This window comes from Alexandromys fortis, unplaced genomic scaffold (genome assembly GCF_014885135.2).
Source record: "Alexandromys fortis isolate MF-2015 unplaced genomic scaffold, M_Fortis_MF-2015_v1.1 scaffold_26, whole genome shotgun sequence".
NCBI classification, from domain to species: Eukaryota; Metazoa; Chordata; class Mammalia; order Rodentia; family Cricetidae; genus Alexandromys; species Alexandromys fortis.
This window is the reverse complement of record NW_026067894.1, coordinates 15,029,512-15,053,341: the sequence shown is the minus strand read 5'-3', so window position 1 is coordinate 15,053,341 and position 23,830 is coordinate 15,029,512. Positions and strand designations below refer to the sequence as shown.

The window sequence follows — 23,830 nt, the reverse complement described above, 5'->3', positions numbered from 1 at the left end:
ATTACAGATGGTTCTGAGCCACCTGTGGTTGTTGGGAGTTGAACTCAAGACCTCTGGAAGAACAGCTAGCTAGTGCTCTTAACCTCTGAGCCATCTCTCCATCTCCCTCCTAGTTTTTTAAAAATTATTTTATTATTTTGTGTGTATTGGTGTTTGGCTTACATGTACATGTGTATCGGTTCTCTGGGACTGGAGTTACAAATGGTTGTGAGCTACCATGTGGGTGCTGGGAATTGAACCCAGGTTAGTTTTAAGAGCAGCCAATGAGAGTCCCGAACTATCATTTCAGATCTCTATTCTTTTCAATTATTGTTTTCAGAGACAGTTTCACATAGTCCAAGCAGGCTTCTTTATTTGCAATATAGGGATGATAATAATAATAGACATTATATATAATATATACTATCATACATAATAATAATTGAATAGAGTTCGGGAAGATTAAATCAGTTAAAGTTCTCAGGTTGGGTATATAGCTCAGGGTATACAGCCTGGCATAATGAGGCTCTGTGTATGATTTCCAGCACCACAAAAAGAAAGGGAGGAGGGGAAGGAAGAAGGAAGAAGGGATAGAGATAGGAAAGGAGGGAGGGAAGAAGGGGCAGGGAGGAAAGAGAGAAAGGGAAAGGAAGGGACAGATGTAGGATCCTGATGGCTTGTAACAATACTATGACAGGCATAAAATTACCCTTTCTGTTCTGTCAGCACAAAACAATCGTGTGTGATGTCTCTTCTGAACTACAATGTAGGTTATTCCAGGTTGATAGTCTTTCTCCAAACTGATACAGGCTTCTCGAATTGCTAGTAGCTCATAGTATAATACCTAGAGAAGATACAACAGAAAGAGTGAATATAGCTAATTTTCTTTTACTTATTTAAGATAATGGTGTAACTTCATGACTTATTTTTAAAGATCAACTTTCATTCATTCATTTAGTTTTTGTTTTTTTCAAGACAAGGTTTCTCTGTGTAATCCTGGCTATCCTGGAATTCATTCTGTAGACCAGGCTGGCTCCAAACTCAGATCCACCTGCCTTTGCCACTGGAGGGTTGGGATAAAAGGCGTGCACCATCACTGCCTGGCTAGATCAATTATATTTTAAGTCATATGACTGTGTGTGAGTGTGAGTATATGCACATGACTACAGGTGCCCTGGACGCTAACAGAGGGCATCAGATCCCCTGAGGCCATCTGATGTGGGTGCTAGGAACCCAACTCTGGTCCTCTGCAAGAGCAGCAAGCACTCTTACTCGCTAAGGTGCCTCTCCAGCCCTGTCTCAGGCTTTCTTAACATCACTTCCTTCAATATGCTTCTGCATTTCACTTTAACTATGAGCAGATCAGTGAAGGCTCACATATTTACAGGAACATTTTGTTTTGTTTTTCAAGACAGGGTTTCTCTGTGTAGCTTTTGGAGCCTGTCCTGGAACCTGCTCTGTAGACCAGGCTGGCCTCGAACATCTGCCTGTCTCTGCCTCCTGAGTGCTGGGATTAAAGGTGTGTGCCACCACTGCTTGGCTCCATAGGAACATTTTAAAGAGGAAACTCTACAGAAGCATCAATTCTGATTTTGTGAACTTTTGATTTCAGGTGTTCACCTTTAGAACTGAACACCACATCATAAACATAGCATTTGGTTTATTTATGGTCTAAATATATTCTAGGCAACCAACCTGTCTAAACTGCCCTTCTGAAACACCATCCCGATAAAAGATAATGCGAGTAGGTTTGAATCGGGTTGACTTATAAAACTGGATGAGCAGTTCCCGGACCATGGAGGCCAAGTCCTGGATGATCTCCTGCCGAGGTCTCTGAACTCTTACTGTGGCACAGTATCTGCTTGGATGGGCGTCCATGCTACCTACAACCTGGTTGGAAAAAGTGAGAAAAAAATTAGTAATCAAAACTAGACTATCTTCATTTACATCTGTATTTTACTTTAGTCTTACTGTTTCTCATAATTTACTTCAAAAGTAACAAAAATCAGACAACTCTCAGCAAAGAGAAAAGCCTAGAAGAGTGTCAAAAGCAATTGGACAGCATTTTTTCTTTCTCCATTTTCAGGTGTGTAATGTGCATATGTGTGTATCCACATTTTGCATGTGTTTGGGCACACACGTACATGCTTCCCCTATATGTGAGTGTGTGTATATGGAGAGGCAGAGGTTGCATAGTTATCGAAATAACAAGCAGGCAAATTACAAAGGTTATAGGAGAACTAAGGGAGTTAACAGATTTAATAGGTGTGTTTATATGGAACTTGTACCTCCAAACCAGAATGATCAATATTGGCAAAACTCTTAAACCCAAAGGGCAATAATGAAAGTTGATTATAAGGAAATCATTAAAGAACTGCAAAGATTAAACACTAACCCCCACCCCAAAATAAAATACAAATCAGGGGCTGGAGAGATGGCTCAGCGGTTGAGAGCATTGGCTGCTCATGCAGAAGAACCTGGTTCAGTTCCAAGCGCCCACATGGTGGCTCACAATTGTTTGTTAACTCCAATTTCAATTGGAGGGGATCCAGTGCCCTCTAGCCTCCACGGGTACTGCCCACATGTGCTGCACAGACACACATGCAGGTAAAACACTTATGCACATAAAATAAAAATGAAATCTTAAAAGAGAAAACCCAAATCATCCAAGCAATGAATGGGCTAAGTAAACAGACATTTCTGAAAAGAAGAAACACAGGGCCAGAGAGAGCTCAGCAGGTGAAGGCCAGGCAGCCAAGCCCGTCAGCCTGGATTGGATCTCTGGGATCCACTTGGTAGAAGGAGAATTAACCCCTCAGTCGTCCTCTGTCTCCACGTGTGCCGTAGCATGAATGTATACCTCTCCCCACAAATAAATGCAATAATAAAGAAGGGACACAAATAACCAATAAACAAACTTGGAAAGGGTTCAATATCCTTAGCCTTAAGGGAAATGAGACTAAAAAGCGCTGTGATTCCGTCTCACCCAGTCAGAATGGCTGCCACCAACACAGAAATGACAACAAATGCTGGCTAGAACGTGCCAAAGGAGGAACTTACTCGTCTTTGGTGGGAATGTACACTTGGGCAGCCACAAGTGAAATTAGTTGACGGGTTTTTCAAAGTACTGAAGAACTTAAAGGCTACACAGACCACACAGATACTTGTGCTTCCAGCTTTATGGCTGCAGTATTCACAACAGCTAGGAAACCACAACAGTTTAGACGTCTACTAGCAGAAAATGTGGGCCAGTAATCTGGGTTAGGGTGGACGCCAGGGATGGAACTCAGATCGTCAGACTTGGTGGAAGGGGACAGCCAACTTCTGCAAGTTATCTTCTGACTTCTGACCCCCACACAGATGTCCCCAATAGATAGATAGATAAATAAATAAATAAATAAATAAATAAATAAATAAATGTACTAAAAATAAAATGTGGTACATGTACGCACAATGGACCTCTATGCAGCTATAAAGAAAAATTAAATTGTGATGCTCAGGAAGATGGATACAATGGAAATCATTACGTTAAGTAAAACAAGCGAGTTTCAGAAAGTCTGAGACCACATGAGTTCTCTCTCATACACAGAACCTAAATTTTAAATCCTATTTTATATATTTTCATATACACAAGGCCACTAACTGGGAGAATGCAGGGCCCAGCTAGAGAAGGGAGGGGTACTGCCGAGGGCAACGAAGGACGAAAGTGACCGAGAACAAGAATACTGGCATATAGGTTATGTAGAAGCAATGGAGGAATTCTTGGTATGCTAACCCAAAAAATTAATAAAAAAGAAAATATCAAATATCAAATTTTGAAATGTGGAAACCAAAGCATTGCTATTAGTGTGGACTAAGATACAGCAGACTGGTTTGGGGAACTCACAGCAGCGATGGAGGGCTTCTTCCCATCCCCAGCAGGTGGGTGAGTGACGTCTGCGCCCAGGAAGATCACTGGTTGCTGGAACACAGAAGGTCTTAAACACAGTTTTTAAAGGGTTAGACAGTTCATTTGTTTCGTCTGTTTCACATGATGCAATGTAACTGCAAGCCACTGACAGTCCAGGGACGCCCTCTACCGCCATAGACAGCTTCACAGACTTGAACCACTGGCTAACCTTTTTCTTTTGTTTGTTTTTCAAGACAGGGCTTCTTTGTGTAGCCCTGGTCGTCTTGGAATTCACTCTGTAGACCAGGCTGGCCCTAAACTCAGATCTGCCTGTCTCTGCGTCCCAAGTCCTGTTGATTAATGGCATGTGCTACCACACCTGGCCTGGCAAACTCTTAATTCATGAATCTCTAGTCTGTTACATCTCTGTGATGTTTTGTGAGAACTTTCATGTTTTAAACAGTGGTATTGGGTTGCAAAGGACAACTGATAATAATATTCTATGTAATGAGGACAAAATGGCATATTTCTTCATAGTATATCATTAAATTTTATTAATCTAAAAAAATCTACTTAGATTTTAAGTCTATGAGACTTAAGGACAAAATGGATCAGCAAGCCTTTGACTTTTAGTTTCAGTCTATTTTCCACTTTTAGGCAGGGATTATAGGCGTCTACTATTTCCTGGCCCAAAGAATAAAATTTGAATATATATTTAATAATCATAAAGTCCTATCATTGCCTTGTATTTTAAAAGTCCATCCTTTAAAATTGAAAAGCCTGGGGCTGAGAGATAGCGCAGCAGTTGCTTACCCAGAGAACGGGAGTTTAATGCTCAACACTCACATGGTGGCTCAAAACTCCCTGTAATTCCATTCCTGGGGGACTCAACACCTCTCCTTGGCCTCCATAGGCACTGCACATACATGTGCACAGAGACTCATATAAAATAAAGGTTAAAAATAGTTTTAAGAGATATTGACTATTTCTTAGTTCTTGAACATGTTGGCTAAATTCTTCACCTCATTTATGAGCTTGCCTCCTGCTTAACAAGACAGAATCTCATTATAGCTGCCCTGGACTCTGTAGACCAGGCTGGTCTCAAACTCACAGAGATCTGCCTGCCTCTGCCTCCCGAGGGCTGGAATTAAAGGCGTGCGTTTAACCAATGAGTTATGTCTCCAGCTCCAGCAATCTCTTACCCTTGTTAAATCGTCTATATAGTTCACAGGACAGTCACTAAGGGTACTTCTAATATCTGACAGCAGTTAGTTAGGCCTACGTAGAAAAACAGATAGTGAAACAGAATAGCTTACCTTTGATGAGGTACAAGAATATTATTGATTCCTCCAAGCTTAACATTGATTTTTAGGCACAAGTTTGAGAGAGTTTGAGGAGATGTTTTTATTACATTCTTGACTTGCACACACTGTGTAGCCATCCCCAAAAGTGTATCTCCTACACGTTTCACCTCCGCTATAGAACAAAGGCAAGTAACCCAGTCAGAAAAGGAGGCACCTGAAAGTGAATTCACTCACTGGCAATAAAGCTATGCAGGATACCCTAAATATACCAAGTTATATTATAGGGCACCTGAAATTAGACCAATACTGAAACAATGCTATTAAAATGCATGGAAATTTTAAGCATTGACTTAGAATTCTTCTATTGGCTTATTTTTTGATATGAAAAGTATATCTAAAAGCTTATACTTTTAGCCAGGCATAGTGGCTCATACCTTTAATCCCAGCACTCAGGAGGCAGAGGCAGGTGGATCTCTGAGTGTGAGGCCATCCTGGACTACAGAGTAAGTTCCAGGATAGCCAGGGATAACCAGAGAAACTCTGTCTTGAAAAAAATAAAAAATTACACTGTTTTTATTTCATTATCTCTCTCTCTCTCTCTTGTGTGTATGAACACGTGTATAATGTGTGTGATGTGTGCACATGTAGAGGTCAGGGGACAACTCTGAGGGTTGGTTTTCCTCTGCCAACTTTACATGGGTGCTAGGGATCACATTTAGGCTTGCATGGCAAGTGCGTCTACCTGCTGAGCTACCTTGACAACCCAGAAAAGTATATTTTTAAAACTGAAGGAAAAGAGAAAAGACTTCTCTCAATTTTAAAGGATCAGTAAGTTGAAGATAATAAAGATGCAAAAGAAGGGGGTGACTCCAGGAGGATCTGGAATATACTGTATGCATGTATTAAATTATGAAAGAGTAAATTAAAGTACAATATTTAAAAAGATGCAGAGGAACTCTGTAGCTAAGAACTAGAACTAGTCTTACAGAGAACGTGAGTCTGGGTTCTACCATTCCCATCAAGAGGCTTGCGACAACTCTAAGTTCAGCTCCAGGAAACTGTACACCTCTGGACTCCATGGAGACCAGTACTTACATGAATACACCCACACAGACACTCATACATCACAGGATTTAAAATAAAATAAAAATTTTTAATTAAGAAAAATTATGTGTGTGCTGTTTTGCTTACACATCTGTGTACCACTTATGTGTCTGATGCTTGAGAAGGCCAGAAGAAGGGCATCCTATCCCATGGAACTGGAGTTACAGATGGCTGAGAGTCACAATGGGTGCTGGAAGTTGAACCCAGATCCTAAGCCAGTGCTCTTAATTTGTGAGCCAGCTCTCTAACCTTTTTTTTTTTTTTTTTTTTTTTTTTTTTTTTTTTTTTTGTNTTTTTTTTTTTTTTTTTTTTTTTTTTTGGTTTTTCAAGGTAGGTTTTCTCTGTAGCTTTGGATCCTATCCTGGCTCTTGTAGACCAGGATGGCCTTGAACTCACAGAGATCTACCTGCCTCTGCCTTCTGAGTGCTGGGATTAAAGGCGTGTGCCACCACCTCTGAGCCAAATATTTTTTAGAGGCAGGCGGCTTTTCAAAGATAAACGATCTGTTTCTCCTCCTCCACTGCTGCCTGGATCAGATGCAGTCTGTCTCAGCTGTGAGGTGGCTGTGAGGTGGCTCGAGAAGACTATCCTCTAGTCGTGCTTTCCACATCCTAACTGCTAGTGTCCTAATTTTTGTGGCTGTTGTTATTTCCCAAAATTTACTGCCCTTTGATTTATTATAAGCTAGACTCCTAAACCATCGCTTTGAACCACTTGTCTCCTGTATGACATGTACTGCACACACTAATAAACAGACTGTTGTTCCCCTGTTAATCTGTCTTTTGTTTGAGCAATTTGTCATAATTATGGCTATTTTTATGATGAAGGAAAGGAAAAATTATAACTATAAAAATTATAAGGGAAAAATTTATAGAAAATAGCATATATAATCCCTTATCGTCATTTTATTATTTCTTTTCCTGTAATTTTCTCACTTACTTTAATGCACTTGTAGTCACAATATTCTTGTGGCTTTCAATTCTATTTTTCAATATGCAAATAAATAGTATTATATTCACATCAGGAAATATTAATTCAAGAAATAAATAACCTATCATTCCCTAAGAAAATGTGAAGGAACCGTACATGTATGTTGATAAGTGAAAGAAGCATATTAGAAAGACTGCATAGCCTGGTGGGCAGTGGTGGTGCACACCTTTCATCCCAACACTTGGGGAGGCAGAAGCAGGCAGATATCTCTGAGTTGAGACAAGCCTGGTCTATAGAGCGAGGTCCAGGACAGCCAGGGTTACTCAGAGAAACCCTGTCTCAAAAAACCAACCAACCAACCAACCAACCAACCAACCAACCAACCAATCAATATAAAAAAGGGAGAAAGATAACTCCATACAACTACATACAAATGACTCCACTTTATGACAATATAGGAAAAGCAAAGCTAGAGAAATAGTAAAAACAAAACAAAATATTAGTGGTTTCAAGAATTGAAGGAGGGCCAAGTGGTGGTGGCACATGCCTTTAATCTCAGCACTCAGGAGGCAGAAGCCAGTGGACCTCCATGAGTTCAAGGCCAGCCTGGTCTACAAGAGCTAGTTCCAGGACAGGCTTGAAAGCTACAGAGAAACCCTGTCTCGAAAAACCAGAAGGAAAAAAAAGGAGGGGGGCGGGGAGAGGGAGGAGGAATAGTGAAACTATTCTGTATGGTGCTGTAATAATGGATACATATCTGCCAGACCTATGCTGTGGACTTTAATGTAAACTGTGGGCAATGCATTAATAATGGTCACAATTAATAACTTTTAACAATATGGGTACTGCTGGTTCAGTAAATGTCCCGCATTAAGGAAAAAGGTTAATGGCTGTGTAGGAAAAACTATGCAAAGGGCAGATGACACACGGGAACTCACTAGACTGCTAATTTTTCTGTAAATCTAAGTGATTCTAAGAAAGCATTTCAGTTCCACAGGTGAAGAAAGTAGAGCTTATACAGTTATACAGCCACACCAGAGAGGAAGTACAACGGGCAATATCTGAGCATTGAGCAGAGAGTCTATCTCCAGAGTCTGTGCTTTGATCCTGCTACCTCATCCTGCTACTCAATTACCCAAGGCTTTCTGACCACACAATTCTTCCCTCAACCATTGCTTGTGATGTCTCTTTTCGGTACTAAAATTCACTTCTCAGAGTCTCTTTCTGTGCTATTTAGTTTACAGGCTTTGCATTAAGGTAATATGTGGTTTTAAATACAATGGTATAAATATATTTTAGCAGCTGGAGAGATGGCTCAGTGGTTAAGAGCACCGGCTGCTCTTCCAGAGGTCCTGAGTTCAATTCCCAGCAACCACATGGTGGCTCACAACCATCTGTACTGAGATCTGGCGCCCTCCTCTGGCGTGCGGGCATACATGGAGGCAGAATGTTGTATACATAAGAAATAAATAAATCTTTAACATATATATATTATATATATAGTAGCATTTGGAAATGTTAGGCTATCTAATTCTGAAAGCAATGCTAAGCAGGAGAGGGGGGAAATGCAGTAGTTGTGTTGTTGCAGTGCTGAGATCAAACCCAGGTCTGTGTGCGTCTTAGGCCAGTGCGCTAGCAATCAGGCAAACTCTCACTCCTGAAAAATGCAGATTTAAAATGTCCTTACCATACACTGGCGTCTTCCCGGGCAGGATGACGATAATGAGCTGCAGTCCTGAGTAGGTGTTCTTGAGATGCCGGAACATGGGCTCCACGCTGTCTGCTCCCTGCGCGTATTTGCAGAAGCAAGGCTGACCCTGGATGGGCATCCCCGCATCCTTGGAAATCTTCCGCAGCTGGTCCGTGAAACCTCTAAAGAAGGTAAAACCACTAAATATACTTTATCTTTTGTATGTGTAGTATTAAGGATTGGGCCCATGATCTGTGTGTGTTTATGCTGCACTGAACTGTATCTCCAGCTCCAAACCGACCACATAATAATGAAAAGTTTAAAGAAAGAAATGGAAGCTGGGCATGGTGGCCCACACCCTTAATTTCAGCACTTGGGAGGCAGAGGCAGTGAGTTCAAGGCCAGCCTGCTCTGCAAGGCAAATCCAGGACAGCCAAGACTTCCAGGAAAGGAAGGGAAGGAGGGAGGGAGGGAGGGAGGGAGGGAGGGAGGGAGGGAGGGAGGGAGGATGAAGCATAAACTATTTTGTATGCCTGTTCCATATGCAAAAGGTTACCAGATTACTAATGTTAAAGGCAACGGAGGGACCAGACACCTGTAGAAACCTCCCTCAATCCTTTGTGGCTATGCACAGTCCCTAGTGGGGTTGAGGAGAAAGCCTGGTTGGTAAAAGCTTTGTTGTGCATGTCTGTACTGTTGGCACTGGGGAAGCAAAGAAGGGAGGTTCCCTGAGGTCTGATGGACAGCCAGTCTAACTGAATTAATGAATTCCAGATTCAAGAAGGTTAGAAGGCAATTGAGGGAGACTCCTAAAATCAACGTCTGGCATCAACATGTACATACATATCTGCATACGGGCACCTAATACATGTATACACATATATACGCACATACAAGATCCCCATTGGAACTGAGGATGTTACTAGACCCTATAATTTAATACATTTTTGATCTTAACCAATGGGCATAATTTTGAAGTCTCAAGTATAACAAATAAATTTACACAAATCTATTTCGTTGTAATTTCTTTCTTTTTTTTCCTTTTTTTTTTTTGAAACAGGGTTTTTCTGTGTAGTCCTGGTTGTCCTGGAACTTGCTATATAGACCAGGCTGGCCTTGAACTCTGAGATCCACCTGCCTTTGCTTCCTGAGTGTTGGGATTAAAGGTGTGCGCCACAGCACCAGGCCTTATAATTTCAAGAATAAAAATACTCATTCTTAACGTATATATATATTTTTAATATATATTTTTGAAACTTCAGCATGAACTTATCCTTTCCTTATCAAGTTTTGTCTTTTCACTTAAATAATCCAGTGAGTTCTAGGTCAGAGAGGCCCTGGTCAAAACGGAAGTAGATAATGCCTGACGAATGACATCTTGGCTAACCTCTGGCCTCTACATGCACAAACAATGCACACCCCCCCACACACACACTATTTTTAAGACTGGGTCTTGCTAGCTTATGATTCTCCTGCCTCAGCCTCCCATGTAACTGGAATGATAGGTGATCCCAGCCGGATGAAAGAAACAGTTTTAAAAGTTTACTGGTTAAATATCTCCATACAGAGGCGACATTGGTTAGAACATGAGATGAATAATTTAAAGTTGGAACTCAGGGCGAGGGGTGGAGTTCAGCAGTATAGCCCATTGGATACACAAGGCTCTGGGTTCACCCCCGATAAAGCCCATTGGATATACAAGGCTCTGGGTTCACCCCCAGTACAGCCCATTGGATACACAAGGCTCTGGGTTCACCCCCAGTACAGCCCATTGGATACACAAGGCTCTGGGTTCATCCCTGTACCACCAAAAAATATAAATTAATTTTTTTTTAAATTCCAGACACCAAAGGTCTCCAGAGCAAACCAAGGTGGCAGCTTACTTCAGGATCTCCTCTCTGCACTGCCTCTGCGTGGCAAAACAAGCTATGGCCCACATTTTGATTTCAACTCCTGTATGGAACTGTTTTCCTCGCATGTCCCACACGCCGTGGCTCGGTGTTGCCACTGTCCGGTTCTGTAAGACAAATAACACAACAGAAAGACAAGAACTTTACCAGACAATGCATCCCAGTGAGCTCAAGTGAGCGTTTCAAATCGCTGAACTGCTAACATCCTTAATACTCTATGTGAAGTTGATTTTTCTAAATCGATATTATTTATACTGTTAAAATCTAAGAGGCCAGCAAGGTAGTTCAGCAAGTAAAGGCAGCTGTGGCCCCCAAGCCTGATGACCTGCGTTTGACATATCTGGTACACACAAGAACTCATACAGTGGAAGGAGAGGACCCAACCTCCTCAATCACCCTGACTTCCACATGTGCGCCACCCCCCACAATAAATAAGTAAATGTAAAAAATTATGCCCAACTCAAGTGAAGAAGTAACACACCTAACGTATTGTTGGAACAATAAAATAAAATAATAGGTTCAAGACTTAGAGAGCATTCTCCCCATACTGAGCAAATTATACATGCATGGTTAAAACGCCGCTGCTAGACTTTACCCGTCCTCCATACTGCAGCATAGGTGCCGGAAGTACACGTCCCGTTACGTGGGCCATTTCATCCCGGACTTTAAATTGGAACTCCTGAACGAATGGATCTGTTTCATAATTTGCACTTCTTACCTAACAACAGAAAAGGTTTGTCATTATTCTCAGTCTGTCCCTGACCCGCTTGCCTTACTTGCTAGGACCTCCACTTTTTATTTCACTATGGCAACCATACACTTTGTCATTAGAACCAATGGAGCCCTGACTCTAAAGCAGAGAATACGATCCTGCAGACGGTGAGTCAGGGAATGTGGGAAGTCTATGAACTTGGTAATTATTCAAAACTGAAATGTATATATTAGGTTGAATAATACACTTAACTATTTGACCCAGGCTGGAGAGATGGCTCAGAGGTTAAGAGCATTGCCTGCTCTTCCAAAGGTCCTCAGTTCAATTCCCAGCAACCACATGGTGGCTCACAATCATCTGTAATGGGGTCTGGTGCCCTCTTCTGGCCGGCAGGCATACACACAGAATATTGTATACATGATAAATAAATAAATATTAAAAAAAACTATTTGACCCATGAAAATGATCATTTTAAATAATTAAGCTATTTCAGGAGATAAAAAAACACCTATCTAAAATAGGATAGACCCTCTGATTGGCCAGGCAGTGGTGGTGCACTTCTTTAATTCTAGCACTCAGGAGGCAGAGGCAGGCAGATTTCTGTGAGTTGGAGGCCAGCTTGGTCTACAGGGCTAGTTCCAGGACAGCCAGGGATACAAAGAGAAACCTTGTCTTGAAAAACAAAATAAAACAAAACAAAAAAAAAAATAAAAAACCCAAACCAAACCAAAACCCAAACCAAAAATCCTCTATGATTGGATGGGCACAGTTTAATTAGTCAAAAATAAAAACAGATAGAAAGTCAGCATCAGGGCTGGAGAGATGGCTCAGAGGTTAAGAGCACTGACTGCTCTTCCAGAGGTCCTGAGTTCAATTCCCAGCAACCACATGGTGGCTCACAACCATCTGTACTGAGATCTGGCGCCCTCCTCTGGCGTGTGGGCATACATCAAGGCAGAATGTTGTATACATAATAAATAAATAAATCTTTAAAAAAAAAGAAAGTGAGCATCAGTTATAGGTTATTTTTTTGTTTTTTGAGAGATTACAAATTTTACATAACATATTCATGCATATATTCAAAGAAAGAATAGGTGGTTGTCCAGTGTTGTATCTTACTCTAAGGTATGCTATTAGCTATTTTTCAAAGCATACTTACTTGTCCTCAAGACAATTTACAAAGAGAAGGCAGTGTCAAGTCTGGGTAAAAAGTGTATTTAGAAAACTATATAATCTAAATACTTAAACACAATCTTCCTACAATAAGTAGAAAAAAACACTTTCTAAATTAGGCAGTAATGAGTTTTTTTCTTCAAGTCTGTCAACCACTTTTGGTGTCTGCTAGTGTCTCTGTGTAAAGAAGACCAAATAGCATTTATGAAGACTAACTATATGGCAGGCTTGGTGATAAGTGCCTAACCATTTTTTCACAACTGCCTTATGATACATATAGTTTTTAGATTTTTTGCTTTATTTTTATTTTCTTGGGTTTTTTATATTTATTTATTTATTATGTATACAATATTCTGTCTGTGTGTATGCCTGCAGGCCAGAAGAGGGCACCAGACCCCATTACAGATGGTTGTGAGCCACCATGTGGTTGCCGGGAATTGAACTCAGGACCTTTGGAAGAGCAGGCAATGCTCTTAACCACTGAGCCATCTCTCCAGCCCCCTTTCTTGTTTTTTTTTTTTTTTTTTGTGTGTGTGTGTGTGTGTGCTTTTTCCCCCCTTCCCCAAGACAGGGTTTTTCTGTGTAGCCTTGGCTGCCCTGAAATTAACTATGTAGACCAGCCTGGACTCGAGCTCAGAGATCCACCTACCTCTGCTTCCTGAATGCTGGGATTAAAGGTGGACATGCCACCACTGCCCAGCCACATAGATCTTTTATTATTATTATTGTTATTATTACATTTATACTTTTATGTATGAGTGCTCTGAATGCCAGTAAAAGGCATCAGATTCTATTTTAGATGATTATGAGTCACCACGTGGTTGCTGGGAATTGAACTTGGGATCTCTGGAAGAGCAGTCAGCGTTCTTAACCACCGAGCCATCTCTCCAGCCAGCATAGATCTTTTATAATCTGTATTTTACAGAGACACAAATAATGGTAGTCAGGTTAAATAACTAGGTGCTATAAATGACACCCAATAACAGTGAGAGGAAACAAGACTTCAAACCCAAGCCTGTTCTTTTAACAACTCGATGATACTGAACAGTTGAGCTGTAATGAATGAGTTAGAATTGTTAGTTACAATTTTTATAGACAGAGGTGAGGTGTCACTGTCTCTTTCAAGCTTTAGAAGACTTTTAACAATGTATTATAATACAATTAGACAAAAATCTAGGGTGAGACTCACCCTTTATTTTCCTAACTAGACAAGATGTAACAACTACCCTTCACCTTTTATAGAATTATAAGGCAAAGGAGCATTTTGTTAGCTTACGAAGTGGAGACTTTTTTGTGTCTGCATGAATGGCTGATATATGAGCATTCTGTGCAGGCTTGTCGTCTGCAGGGGCAGATCCCTGGAACTGGATTTACAGGCAATTATGAGCCACCCCGTGGGTGCTGGGAAACAAACCTAATCCTCTAAAACATCAGCAAGTGATTAACCGCGGGGCCATCTCTCCAGTCCTGAGAGAATTTCTGATCTGTTTTGATTTGTTTGTTTTTTTGAGAATGATTACATTTATTTGGGACATTTGCTATAGCATCTGGAGCCAGTTTCCCCCTCTTATGTAATTATTATAGCTAAGACCACATGCAGTTGGGCAGATGGGAACTTTTGAATGGAATCTTGGAGATCCTTCCATGCACCTCGTACCACTACCACTGGCCTGTCAGTCAGTCCTTACTACACTCATTTTGGAAAGATATAGCTCACAATTTAAGACTTGGGCTTCTAGAATCAGAAGTGTGGAACATCCCAGAACCTGGATCCCCAAACAGGAGCCTGTGTAGGGGGTTCAGCAGGTTCTTGGTCAGGTAACAGTGGGCACACCTGTGAGCCCATGACTTGGAGGTGTATCTGCTCTGTCCTGGCACAGCTGGGCATTCTGCCCAAGGCTCACACGATGAGCAGCTTTAGCCACTCATCTTCCTGAAACCCCCTCTGTGCACATCAGCCTCCCTTCTACCTCAGTGAGCATGTGCAAGACCATCGGATGCCCCGGGCCAGCCAGCAACTAGGATAGAGGTGGTCCCACAGGGGGCTTCAGTGAGTGTCAGGCTGCTAGTCCCTCAGATGTTCACAGTTCAGAACACTGAGCGCAGACGTAGCCTCTCTCCTCTCTGCCATCTACTGAAGCACATGGAACAGTATCTGTAAGGTCTCTAGGAATGGGGTGTGCTGGATAGGTTTCTGCCAACTTGACATAAGCTAGAGTTATCTGAAAGGAGGGAATCGCAATTACTTCTATAAGATTGGGCTATAGGGCATTTTCTTAGTGATTGATGAAGGAGGGCTCAGCCTGTTGTGGGTGGTGCCATCCCTGGTGGTCCTGGGTTCTATAAGAAAGCAGGCTGAGCAAGCTATAGGGAGCAAGTCAGTAGGCAGCACCCCGCCATGGCCTCTGCATAGGTTCCTGCACACAGGTTTGAGTTCCTATCCTGACTCCTTTGATGATGGACAATGATATGAAATAAACTCTTTGCCCCTCTCAAGTTGCCTTTGGTCATAGTGTTTCATCACAGCAATAAGATACAATGTTTGCCTTTCACTCTTATGTAGCTAAGGCTGATCTTAAACTCAAACTTGTTATATGGCTGAAACTGGTCATGAACTAATCTTCGTTTCTGCTTCCTGAGTACTGAGACTGCAGGTATGTGCTACCACAATAGTTCCATATGATGCTGGGGATTGAAACCATGGCCTTTTGTGTGCTAGGCCACACTTAGTCCCTCAACTGTGCATTTGACAAATAATCATCAAACTATTTTCAATTTTTGGTTAATAAAACAACAGAAACTTAAAAAAAAACAAAATATGTAAAGTAGTATTAAAACTTGAGCAAATGCTAGGTGTGGTGTTGCATGACTTTAATCCCAGCACTTGGGAGGCAGAGGTAGGTGGATCTCTGTGAGTTTGAGGCCAGCCTGATCTACAGTGTGAGTTCTAGGACAGCCAGGGCTGTTACATAGAGAGACTCTGTCTTGACAAACAAACAAACAAACCAACCAACCCCCCCAAAAAGCTTCTGAAAGTGCTAGTCAATTGTTTTGGGAAATATATTAATATTTATTGATTCCCCCTTGTTTGATTAGACAGTTTAAATGATATTCAGGGGAGAGTAACACAAGATCCAGGTATTCCTTAAAAACAAAACAAAACAAAAAACTTCACCCCATTTTGAGTATTCTATCAGTTAATTTAAAAAATATTTTCATTTGTGTGTGTGTGTATGTGTGTGTGTGTATGCTCAGTGTGTAGGCGGGTGCCCATGCAGTCCAGGAGACAGTGGTAGATTTCCTATACTAGAACCACAGACACCTGTGAGCCTCCTGACGCATGCCCTCTCCCAAAGCAGCACGTGCTCTTAACTACCGTGCCGTCTCTCCAGCCTCAATCTATTTATTTACTTCTATTTAGCTTTTAGAAATAAACAGGTATTATTGTATATTTTAACTGTAAAATATTTTATCATAAAAGTAATGCAGGATCTTCATAGAAAAATAGGAAAGAAGATGGCTTGGTGGGCACAGTGCCTGCCCCAAGCTTGATGACCCGAGTTCAACACCTGCTCCCCAGGGCCCCCATGAAGGAAGAAGAGAGATGACTCCAGCAAGTTGTGCTCAGACCTTCCCAGCTGTGCCGTGGCACACGCATGCTCACACACATACACATGCACACAAAAATAAATCACAATTAAAAAAAGAAAAATAAGAAAGAAAAAAAAGGGGCCAGAGAGATGGCTCAGGGGTTAAGAGCACTGGCTGCTCTTACAGAGGTCCTGAGTTAAATTCCTAGCACCCACATCGTGGTTCCCGACCATCTATTATAGGATCTGATGCCCTCTTCTGGCATGCAAGTATACATGCAGAACACTCATAAAACATAAATAAATAGGATTAAAAAAAGAAAAGAAGTCAGGTGGCACACACCTTCAATCCCAGCACTAGGATGAAGAGGCAGGTGAATCTCTGAGTTGAAGGATAGCCTGGTTTACAGAGTGAGTTCCAAGACAGCCAGAAAGAAAGAAAATAAAAGTCCCTTATAATTCTATTACCCTGAAACATCATTTTAAAGATGTTGATACAAGTCTACCTCATAATTTCCAAGGTTCTATATACTAATATAATTTTCATGTAATGTGTAACAAGCATTTTCTAGTTGCTGCAAACTGTTAATGATAGTAATCTTATTAATTTTATCTGCTGTGTGAAAACATAACAGGAGCCTGGAATTGGGAAGTGGTTAAGTCCCAGAATGAATCAGCAGTTATTCAGCTGGGACTGCGCTGTCTGTTGGCTTCAGGGCTTATGAAGATAACTCCAGAAGCCCTCCTTAGTTCTGTAGCACAGAAGACGCTAGACCTTTGCTCTTCTGAGTATCCCCATTCCAGAGGAAGATAAGTGAGACTAAATGTGGTTCTGATAATGGGCTCTGTCTCTTTTCCCAGAGCTCTCGAGTGCTTGAGAAATGCAGAGGTGATTGTATTCCCAGCCTTGGTTTGGACAGTTTCCTCAGGATCACTGGGATTGGACAAGCTGCTGCTTGTCCACACAAAAGCCTGAAGTCTTTCTGAGCACCCAGAGTGTATGCTGTACTTAATTCCTCAGGAGTATCTCTCTCATTTCTCTGTGCTCAGGGTTTCCTGGGAGAATTTAGACAGCAATGACCAGGCTGTCTTCTCTGCATTTCTTTTTCCTTCTTTCCTTATTTTTGGTATGGCGGATTGAAAGAAAATGGCCCCCATAGGAAGTGGCACTATTAGGAGGTGTTGCCTTCTGGAGTAGCTGTGGTCTTGTTGGAGGAAGTGTGCCACTGTTGGAGGAAGTGGGCTTTGAGGTCTCATATATGCTCAAGCCATCCCAGTGAGACAGACTACCTCCTGTTGCCTGCCTATCAAGATGGAGGAATTTCAGCTCCAGCACCACATCTGCCTGCACACCCCTATGCTGCACCATGATAATAATGGATTACACCTCTGAAAATGTAAGCCACCCAATTAAATGGCTTTCCTTTAGGAGTTGTTGTGGTCACAGCAATGAAAAAGTTAATTAAGATATGGAGACAGGGTTTCTCTGTGCAGCTCTGGCTGTCCTGGAGCTTGCTATATAGACTAGGTTAGCCTTGAATGCACAGAGATCCCCTTGTCTCGATCTCCAAAGTGCTGGGATTAAAGCATGCTCTACCATTCCCAGCCTCCTATTTCTTTTGTAGTAGTATTCACTGTGGTTTGCTTTCAGGATAAAGAAGTTGCCAATGTAAATAAAAACTTGCATTTCCATTCTGGTAGAATGTGACATTGTTCGGGAGGTTATTCTAGCCATTATATATCAGCAAGATGGTTCCTCTTCCTGGAACACCAGTTGAGGGGTCTAGAGCAGCAGATAGGTTTTTTTGGCCATGAGCCTTGTAAAATCCTGTGGCGTAGGAATGTGAAGTTTATCAGTGACAAAGTGACACTAGCATCTTGTCCCTCTCTTCTGTAAGACATGGGGAGCCCTGCATTATTGAAACCCGTTTATTATTGAAGCAAGTTCTTACTCTGTAGTCTAGGCTGGGTTAGCCTCAAACTCATGGCAATTCTCCTGCCTCAGCCTCCCAAGTGCTATGATTACGAAGTCCAGTTGTTTGTTTGTTTGTAGATAAGGTTGTCTATGTAGTCCAGAAAGGCCCAAAATTTAGGATGATTCCCCTGCCTCAGCCTCCTGAGAGCTGGGATTATAGGCATGAGGTATATAGTTGTCAGCCTGACACTAGTAGCTAAGAAATTCTAGACTGACTGCTACTATTATAATGCGAGTATTTCTCATTATAATACTTTGATGTATTCATCTTTGCCCTTCTTTTAAGTGAGGGTTCAGTTAACTATATTAAAACATTAGTTCTGGTGAGTTTGTTCCCTAGATTTAAATGTTCTAGAGTTAAATTAGAAGAATCAAACCCTCTCATACAGCTTACTAATGTCTGCCCCTCTCTCACACCATAGATACCACCATGATACCCCTCTCTGTCTTCTTCTTGAGACAGGGTCTCACTGTGTAGTTCTGGCTGTCCTGGAAGTAGCTCTGTAGACTAGGCTGGTCACAAACTAACTCACAGAGGCCTGCCTCTGCCTCCCAAGTCCTAGGAGCCACCACACCTGCTCCATGATCCCTTTTAATCCTGTCACTTCATAAAATGGCAATATGGCATCAGCTGGTAAGGACATGGTTTTTGAGTAGCTCACCCTAATACACTTTAAATTCCTATTTCTAGAGTACTAACCAATCTGCTAATTTCCTCTTGTCTATCTGGTGCAGATCTTGCTGTTGCCTTAATCATAGTAGAAGTCTGATTGTCGGTTAGTTTCTTGATACATCGTTGCCCAGCCACAATATTACAGACCTAGAAATAGAACAATTCATACAATGCCAATCATGTTAAATATAATTTTAAAATCTACTTTATTAAACCATTTCTTTTACTCTCATGTTAAATAAAAGAATAAAGAACAAACTACACATGATCACGCAATTATAATTAGGTAAAAGGTACACAAAAGGATCAAAAGATTAAAAGAAGGGGCTAGACAGATGGCTCAGAGGTTAAGAGCACTGATTGCTCTTCCAGAGGTCCTGAGTTCAATTCCCAGCAACCACATGATGACTTACAACCATTTGTAATGAGATCTGATGCCCTCTTCTGGTGTGCAAACAGAACACTGTATAGATAATAAGTAAATAAATCTTAAAAAAAAAAAGACTGAAAGAAGCACAGAAAACCGCTAACTGGTGGAACTATAGGTGAGCTTTCTCCATACTGTGCTGGCTAGTTTCATGTCAACTTTACACAAGCTAGAGTCATCGCAGGGGAAGGAACCTCCATTAGGAAAATGCCTCCATAAGATCAGGCTGTAGGCAGAGCTGTAAGGCATTTTCTTAATTAGTGATTGACGAGGGGGCACCCAGTCCGTTGTGGGTGGTGCCATCCTTGGGCTGGTGATCCAGTGTTCTATTAAGAAAGCAGTCTGAGCAAGCCACAGGGAGCAAGCCAGTAAGCAGCACTCCTCCATGGTCTCTGCATCTGCTCCAGCCTCCAGGATCCTTGACATCCTGTCTTGACTCCCTTTGATGATGAACAGCCATGTGAAGGTGTAAGCCAAACAAACCCTTGCCTCTACAAGCTGCTGCCAGTTGTGATGTTTCATCGCAGCAACAGGCACTCTAAGATACATGCTACTTTATTTAATGAAATTTTAGAAAAAAAATCAGAATTAAAAATTGTTCAAATTCCAAATAAATGTGAGACTCAGAGACATCACAGGCCATAGAAGACCCTAGAAGAGTGGTGAACAGAGCCAGGTCTGTGGGTCAAATGCTTGCTGCATAGGGACCGAGTTCAGATCCCTAGCACTAATGTAAACAGCTAGGCATGGTGGTGCACGCCTATAACCCCAGAGGTGCGGGAAGAAGAAGGGGAACAGGATCCTGGAGGGTTCTAGAGGAGCCCAGCTCAAATAGTAAGTTCCTGATTCACTGAGAGACCTTGTCTCAACAACTAGATGGATTGCAATACGGGAAGGCTCTTGATGTCCTCCTCTGGCCTATGCATGCACACACACACACACTCACTCACGGCGCATGCACTTGTGCACACCCACGCGCACACCCACACGTGTGCACGCACACACTCACGTGTGCACACACACACAGAGAGGACAAACAGAAGTAGCCATAAGCAGTTAAAGACATTACTTCCAGCGGCAGGTATGTATGCTTCTGCTCCTGCCCCACTTGCAGACAGGGAAGGTGGGGGTACTTCAGCTGAAGAGAGTACTTTTCTCTGAAATACTGTGCTACCGTTCTCTCCACAGTCTGGCCGTTTTCTAACTGCAAAGGAAAGCTGGAAAAAAGAAGAGCCGACATGAGCAACCCTTATCTTCTTGTGAGCTAGCAAACTACCCACCCCTTAGAGTGAGCTGCCTCATATGGCTGTGTGGGAAACACCAGCTTTTCTTACGTTTGATGGCTGGCGGGCCTTCTTGTTACATTACAAACACGGTATTTCCGTCTCATTGTTCCACAATGAGTCACTTCAACCTTCAGACCTGTTCCCAACAAGAAAAATGAAGGTTACAGAAATTTCAGGAAAATATTTACCCAGGTTGTTCACTACTATAAAAAAAAATCTCAGTTCTGAGCTGGCAGAAAAATCTGTGTCACGAGCAATGTGATACTAGGACGTTTTAAATATGACATTGCTAATAATCGTTCTAATAATGACTGATCTTTCAATGCCAACTACTTTTCTTTTTTATTAAGCATTTTAAATTTATTCATTTTTCTTCATTTATTAATTTTTCTTAGCAATAGTGGCTACTAGAATGGAAGCTAAATAATTCTTAATTCTCAGAAATATTTATTTATTTATTTATTTTGTGTGTGTGTGTGTGTGTGTATGACCATGTACAAATGAACGTAGAGGTCAGAGGACACCTTGTAGGAATTGGTTCTTTTCTTTCACCATGTGGGTTCTAGGGTCCAAACTCAGATTGCCAAGCTTGATGGTAAGTGAATCTGACAACTGAGTCATCTTGTCAACCCTCCAAAGAATTCTTTTGTAGTTTTTGAAACAGGGTCTCTCTATGTATCTCTGGCTGTAGTGGAACTTGCTATGTAGACCAGGCTGACCTAGAACTCACAGAAGACCCACCTGCCTTTGTCTCATGAGTGCTGGGACTAAAGGTGTGTGCCACCACCCTGGGGATCCTCCAAGTAATTATTATTTATTTATTTGTTTACTTATTGGTTTTTCATGATAGGGTTTCTCTGTAGCTTTGGGGCCTGTCCTGGAACTAGTGCTTGCAGACCAGGCTAGCCTTGAATTCATGGAGATCCACCTGCCTCTGCCTCCTGAGTGCTGGGATTAAAGGATTCATTTATTTAATTTTATGTGCATTGGTGTGAGGGTGTCAGATCCCTTGGAACTGGAGTTACAGACAGTTGTAAGCTGCCATGTGGGTGCTGAGAATTGAACCTGAGTCCTCTGGAAGCACAGTCAGTGCTCTTAACCACTAAGCCATCTCTCTGGCCCCCAAATAATTCTTAAAGCAGGCGATATTTACCTTCTTATGGAGTCACCGACCCCTTTGAGAATCTGTGAAAGCAATAGACTTTCAGTAAAATGTATACATATAATTTAGCAACTAATTTTTTTAAGATTTATTTATTTTATATGCATTGGTGTTTTGCCTGCGTGTATGTCTGTGTTAGGGTGTCAGATCCTCTGGAACTGGAATTACAAACAGTTGTGATCTGCCATGTGGGTGCTGGGAATTGAACCTGGGTCCTCTGGAAGAGCAGCCATTGCTCCTAACCACTGAACCACTTCTCCAGTATGTAATTTTAAATATTTCTAGGTCTTTGTAGTTCATTTGTGATTCAAGGATTCCAGGCCAATTCTAGAAAGTAAAGAAATGGCTTTAAATCTTCAGCTGAAGAAAAAAAAATATTTTTTCAGGTACTCGGGGCCTTGTGTATACCAGGCAAGGGTCCTACCACGAAGCTATATCCTCCCTGGAGCCTTTACAGTTTGTTTTAAGACAGGCTCTTGCTGAGTTGCCACAGTGGCCTTGAATTTATTTACCTTCCTCGGTCCCCATTGGGTGGGATTAAGAGGGTGTGCCTCCATGCCTGGCAGATCAATTGACAGTCTTCAGGAAGATTCTTATTTTTATTTATTGGGGGGGGGGGAGAGGAACAGTAGTCTCTATGCAGTCCTGGCACTTGCAACCAAGTTGCCCTTGAACTCTCAGAGATCCCCCTGCTTGTGCCTTCTAAGTGCTGGGATTAAAGGCGCCACCATTCCCAGCAGGGTTTTCTTTTTTTTTTTTTTTTCTATTTCAGAATACTTCTCATAAGTTGTTTTATTTACAATGCCAACTTTCAAAGGCTCACTGAAGTTAACTGGACAATGAACTAGGCAGAAATCACTTTACAGAAAGAGGGAAAGCCCAAAATGCCACTTTCCACAGAGAACCCAAAAGTTCAGTTTTATTCAGAATACTGAAAAAAACAAAAACAAAAGAACTTTTGCTCATAGAAGAAACTCAGCCATAGGTCAGCAGGGTTTTCTTAAGCAGCGCTGAGAAACAGCGTCCTGAGATGACGTTTCTGTTTGTGCTAACATGTCAGTCATTAGGAATTTGTTACTGATTCCATGAAATCAGCTAATGTGCCTGATAAGTGAAGGTTTATTTTTAATAAAATTAGTTACACAAACTCCTGGCTGCCATATTCGCCAATGCAGTAGCCCAGGAGTTAACAATACGATATACCATAGAAGGAGTTAACATATAAAATCTACTCTTCACAGAAAAACGTCCAAACCTAAAGTTTGGCCTGGCTCTGAAGAGTGAGTCTAGAAGGTTACAGATGGAGGAATTTTAGTTTCTGAACAGAAATTATGGTTATTACACTTTAAGCAATTTTACTTTTATATCTGTAATTCCTATGGTGCAGTAATTCTCATCTGAACGTGACTTTGCCCACCTCTGACTCTGGACATTGAGTAATGCCTGGAGAAGGTGTGCGTGTGTGTGTGTGTGTGTGTGTGTGTGTGTGTGTGTGTGTGTGTGTGTGTGTGCAAATCCTGGGTCGTGACACACATTAGGCAAATGCTTCACCATTAAGTTACATTCCCAGCCCCAGGAAGACTTCTGTGACTCTTAAAACTAGGTGATATCACTGGCAGTTGGTGAGTAGGGGCTGGACACTTCCAAATATTCTAGAAAGTGCAGAATTGTACCTCCCAACTCAGCAAAGAATTATCCAGTACAAAATGAAAGAGAAATCTTAACACAGTGTAATTTGTTTTCTTACCTAATTATAGTACCAAATATAAAGTACACTCATAGTAAATAATAATTTTCTTTTGATGTATCAGCACAAATTAGGGTAGTAAATAGTTTTTCTTTAAAAGTATTCTTAATAAAAAATCAAATCACAGCCAGGCGGTGGTGGCACACGCCTTTAATCCCAGCACTCGGGAGGCAGAGGCAGGCGGATCTCTGTGAGTTCGAGGCCAGCCTGGTCTACAAAGGGAGTTCCAGGACAGGCTCCAAAGCCTGTCTCGAAACCCTGTCTCGAAAAACCAAAAAA

General features: G+C 41.6%; 1 protein-coding gene and 1 non-coding gene across 2 annotated transcripts in view; both read right to left on the bottom strand.

Annotated features, from left to right (window-relative positions):
• Positions 1-23,830, bottom strand: part of LOC126509108 (protein argonaute-3) — a 92,349-nt gene that overhangs the window by 10,997 nt on the left and 57,522 nt on the right. The window contains exons 6-15 of the mRNA XM_050154791.1: positions 20,691-20,790; positions 20,426-20,573; positions 18,957-19,076; positions 11,402-11,524; positions 10,780-10,913; positions 8,894-9,078; positions 5,185-5,344; positions 3,866-3,956; positions 1,675-1,869; positions 689-823 (exon numbers count right to left, since the gene is read on the bottom strand). Coding sequence (XP_050010748.1) covers positions 689-823; positions 1,675-1,869; positions 3,866-3,956; positions 5,185-5,344; positions 8,894-9,078; positions 10,780-10,913; positions 11,402-11,524; positions 18,957-19,076; positions 20,426-20,573; positions 20,691-20,790 — 1,391 coding nt within the window. The remainder of the gene's footprint in view (positions 1-688; positions 824-1,674; positions 1,870-3,865; positions 3,957-5,184; positions 5,345-8,893; positions 9,079-10,779; positions 10,914-11,401; positions 11,525-18,956; positions 19,077-20,425; positions 20,574-20,690; positions 20,791-23,830) is intronic.
• LOC126510486 (small nucleolar RNA SNORA17) lies at positions 14,745-14,868 on the bottom strand. Its single transcript, XR_007594416.1, has one exon. It is a non-coding gene; the product is annotated as a small nucleolar RNA SNORA17 (small nucleolar RNA).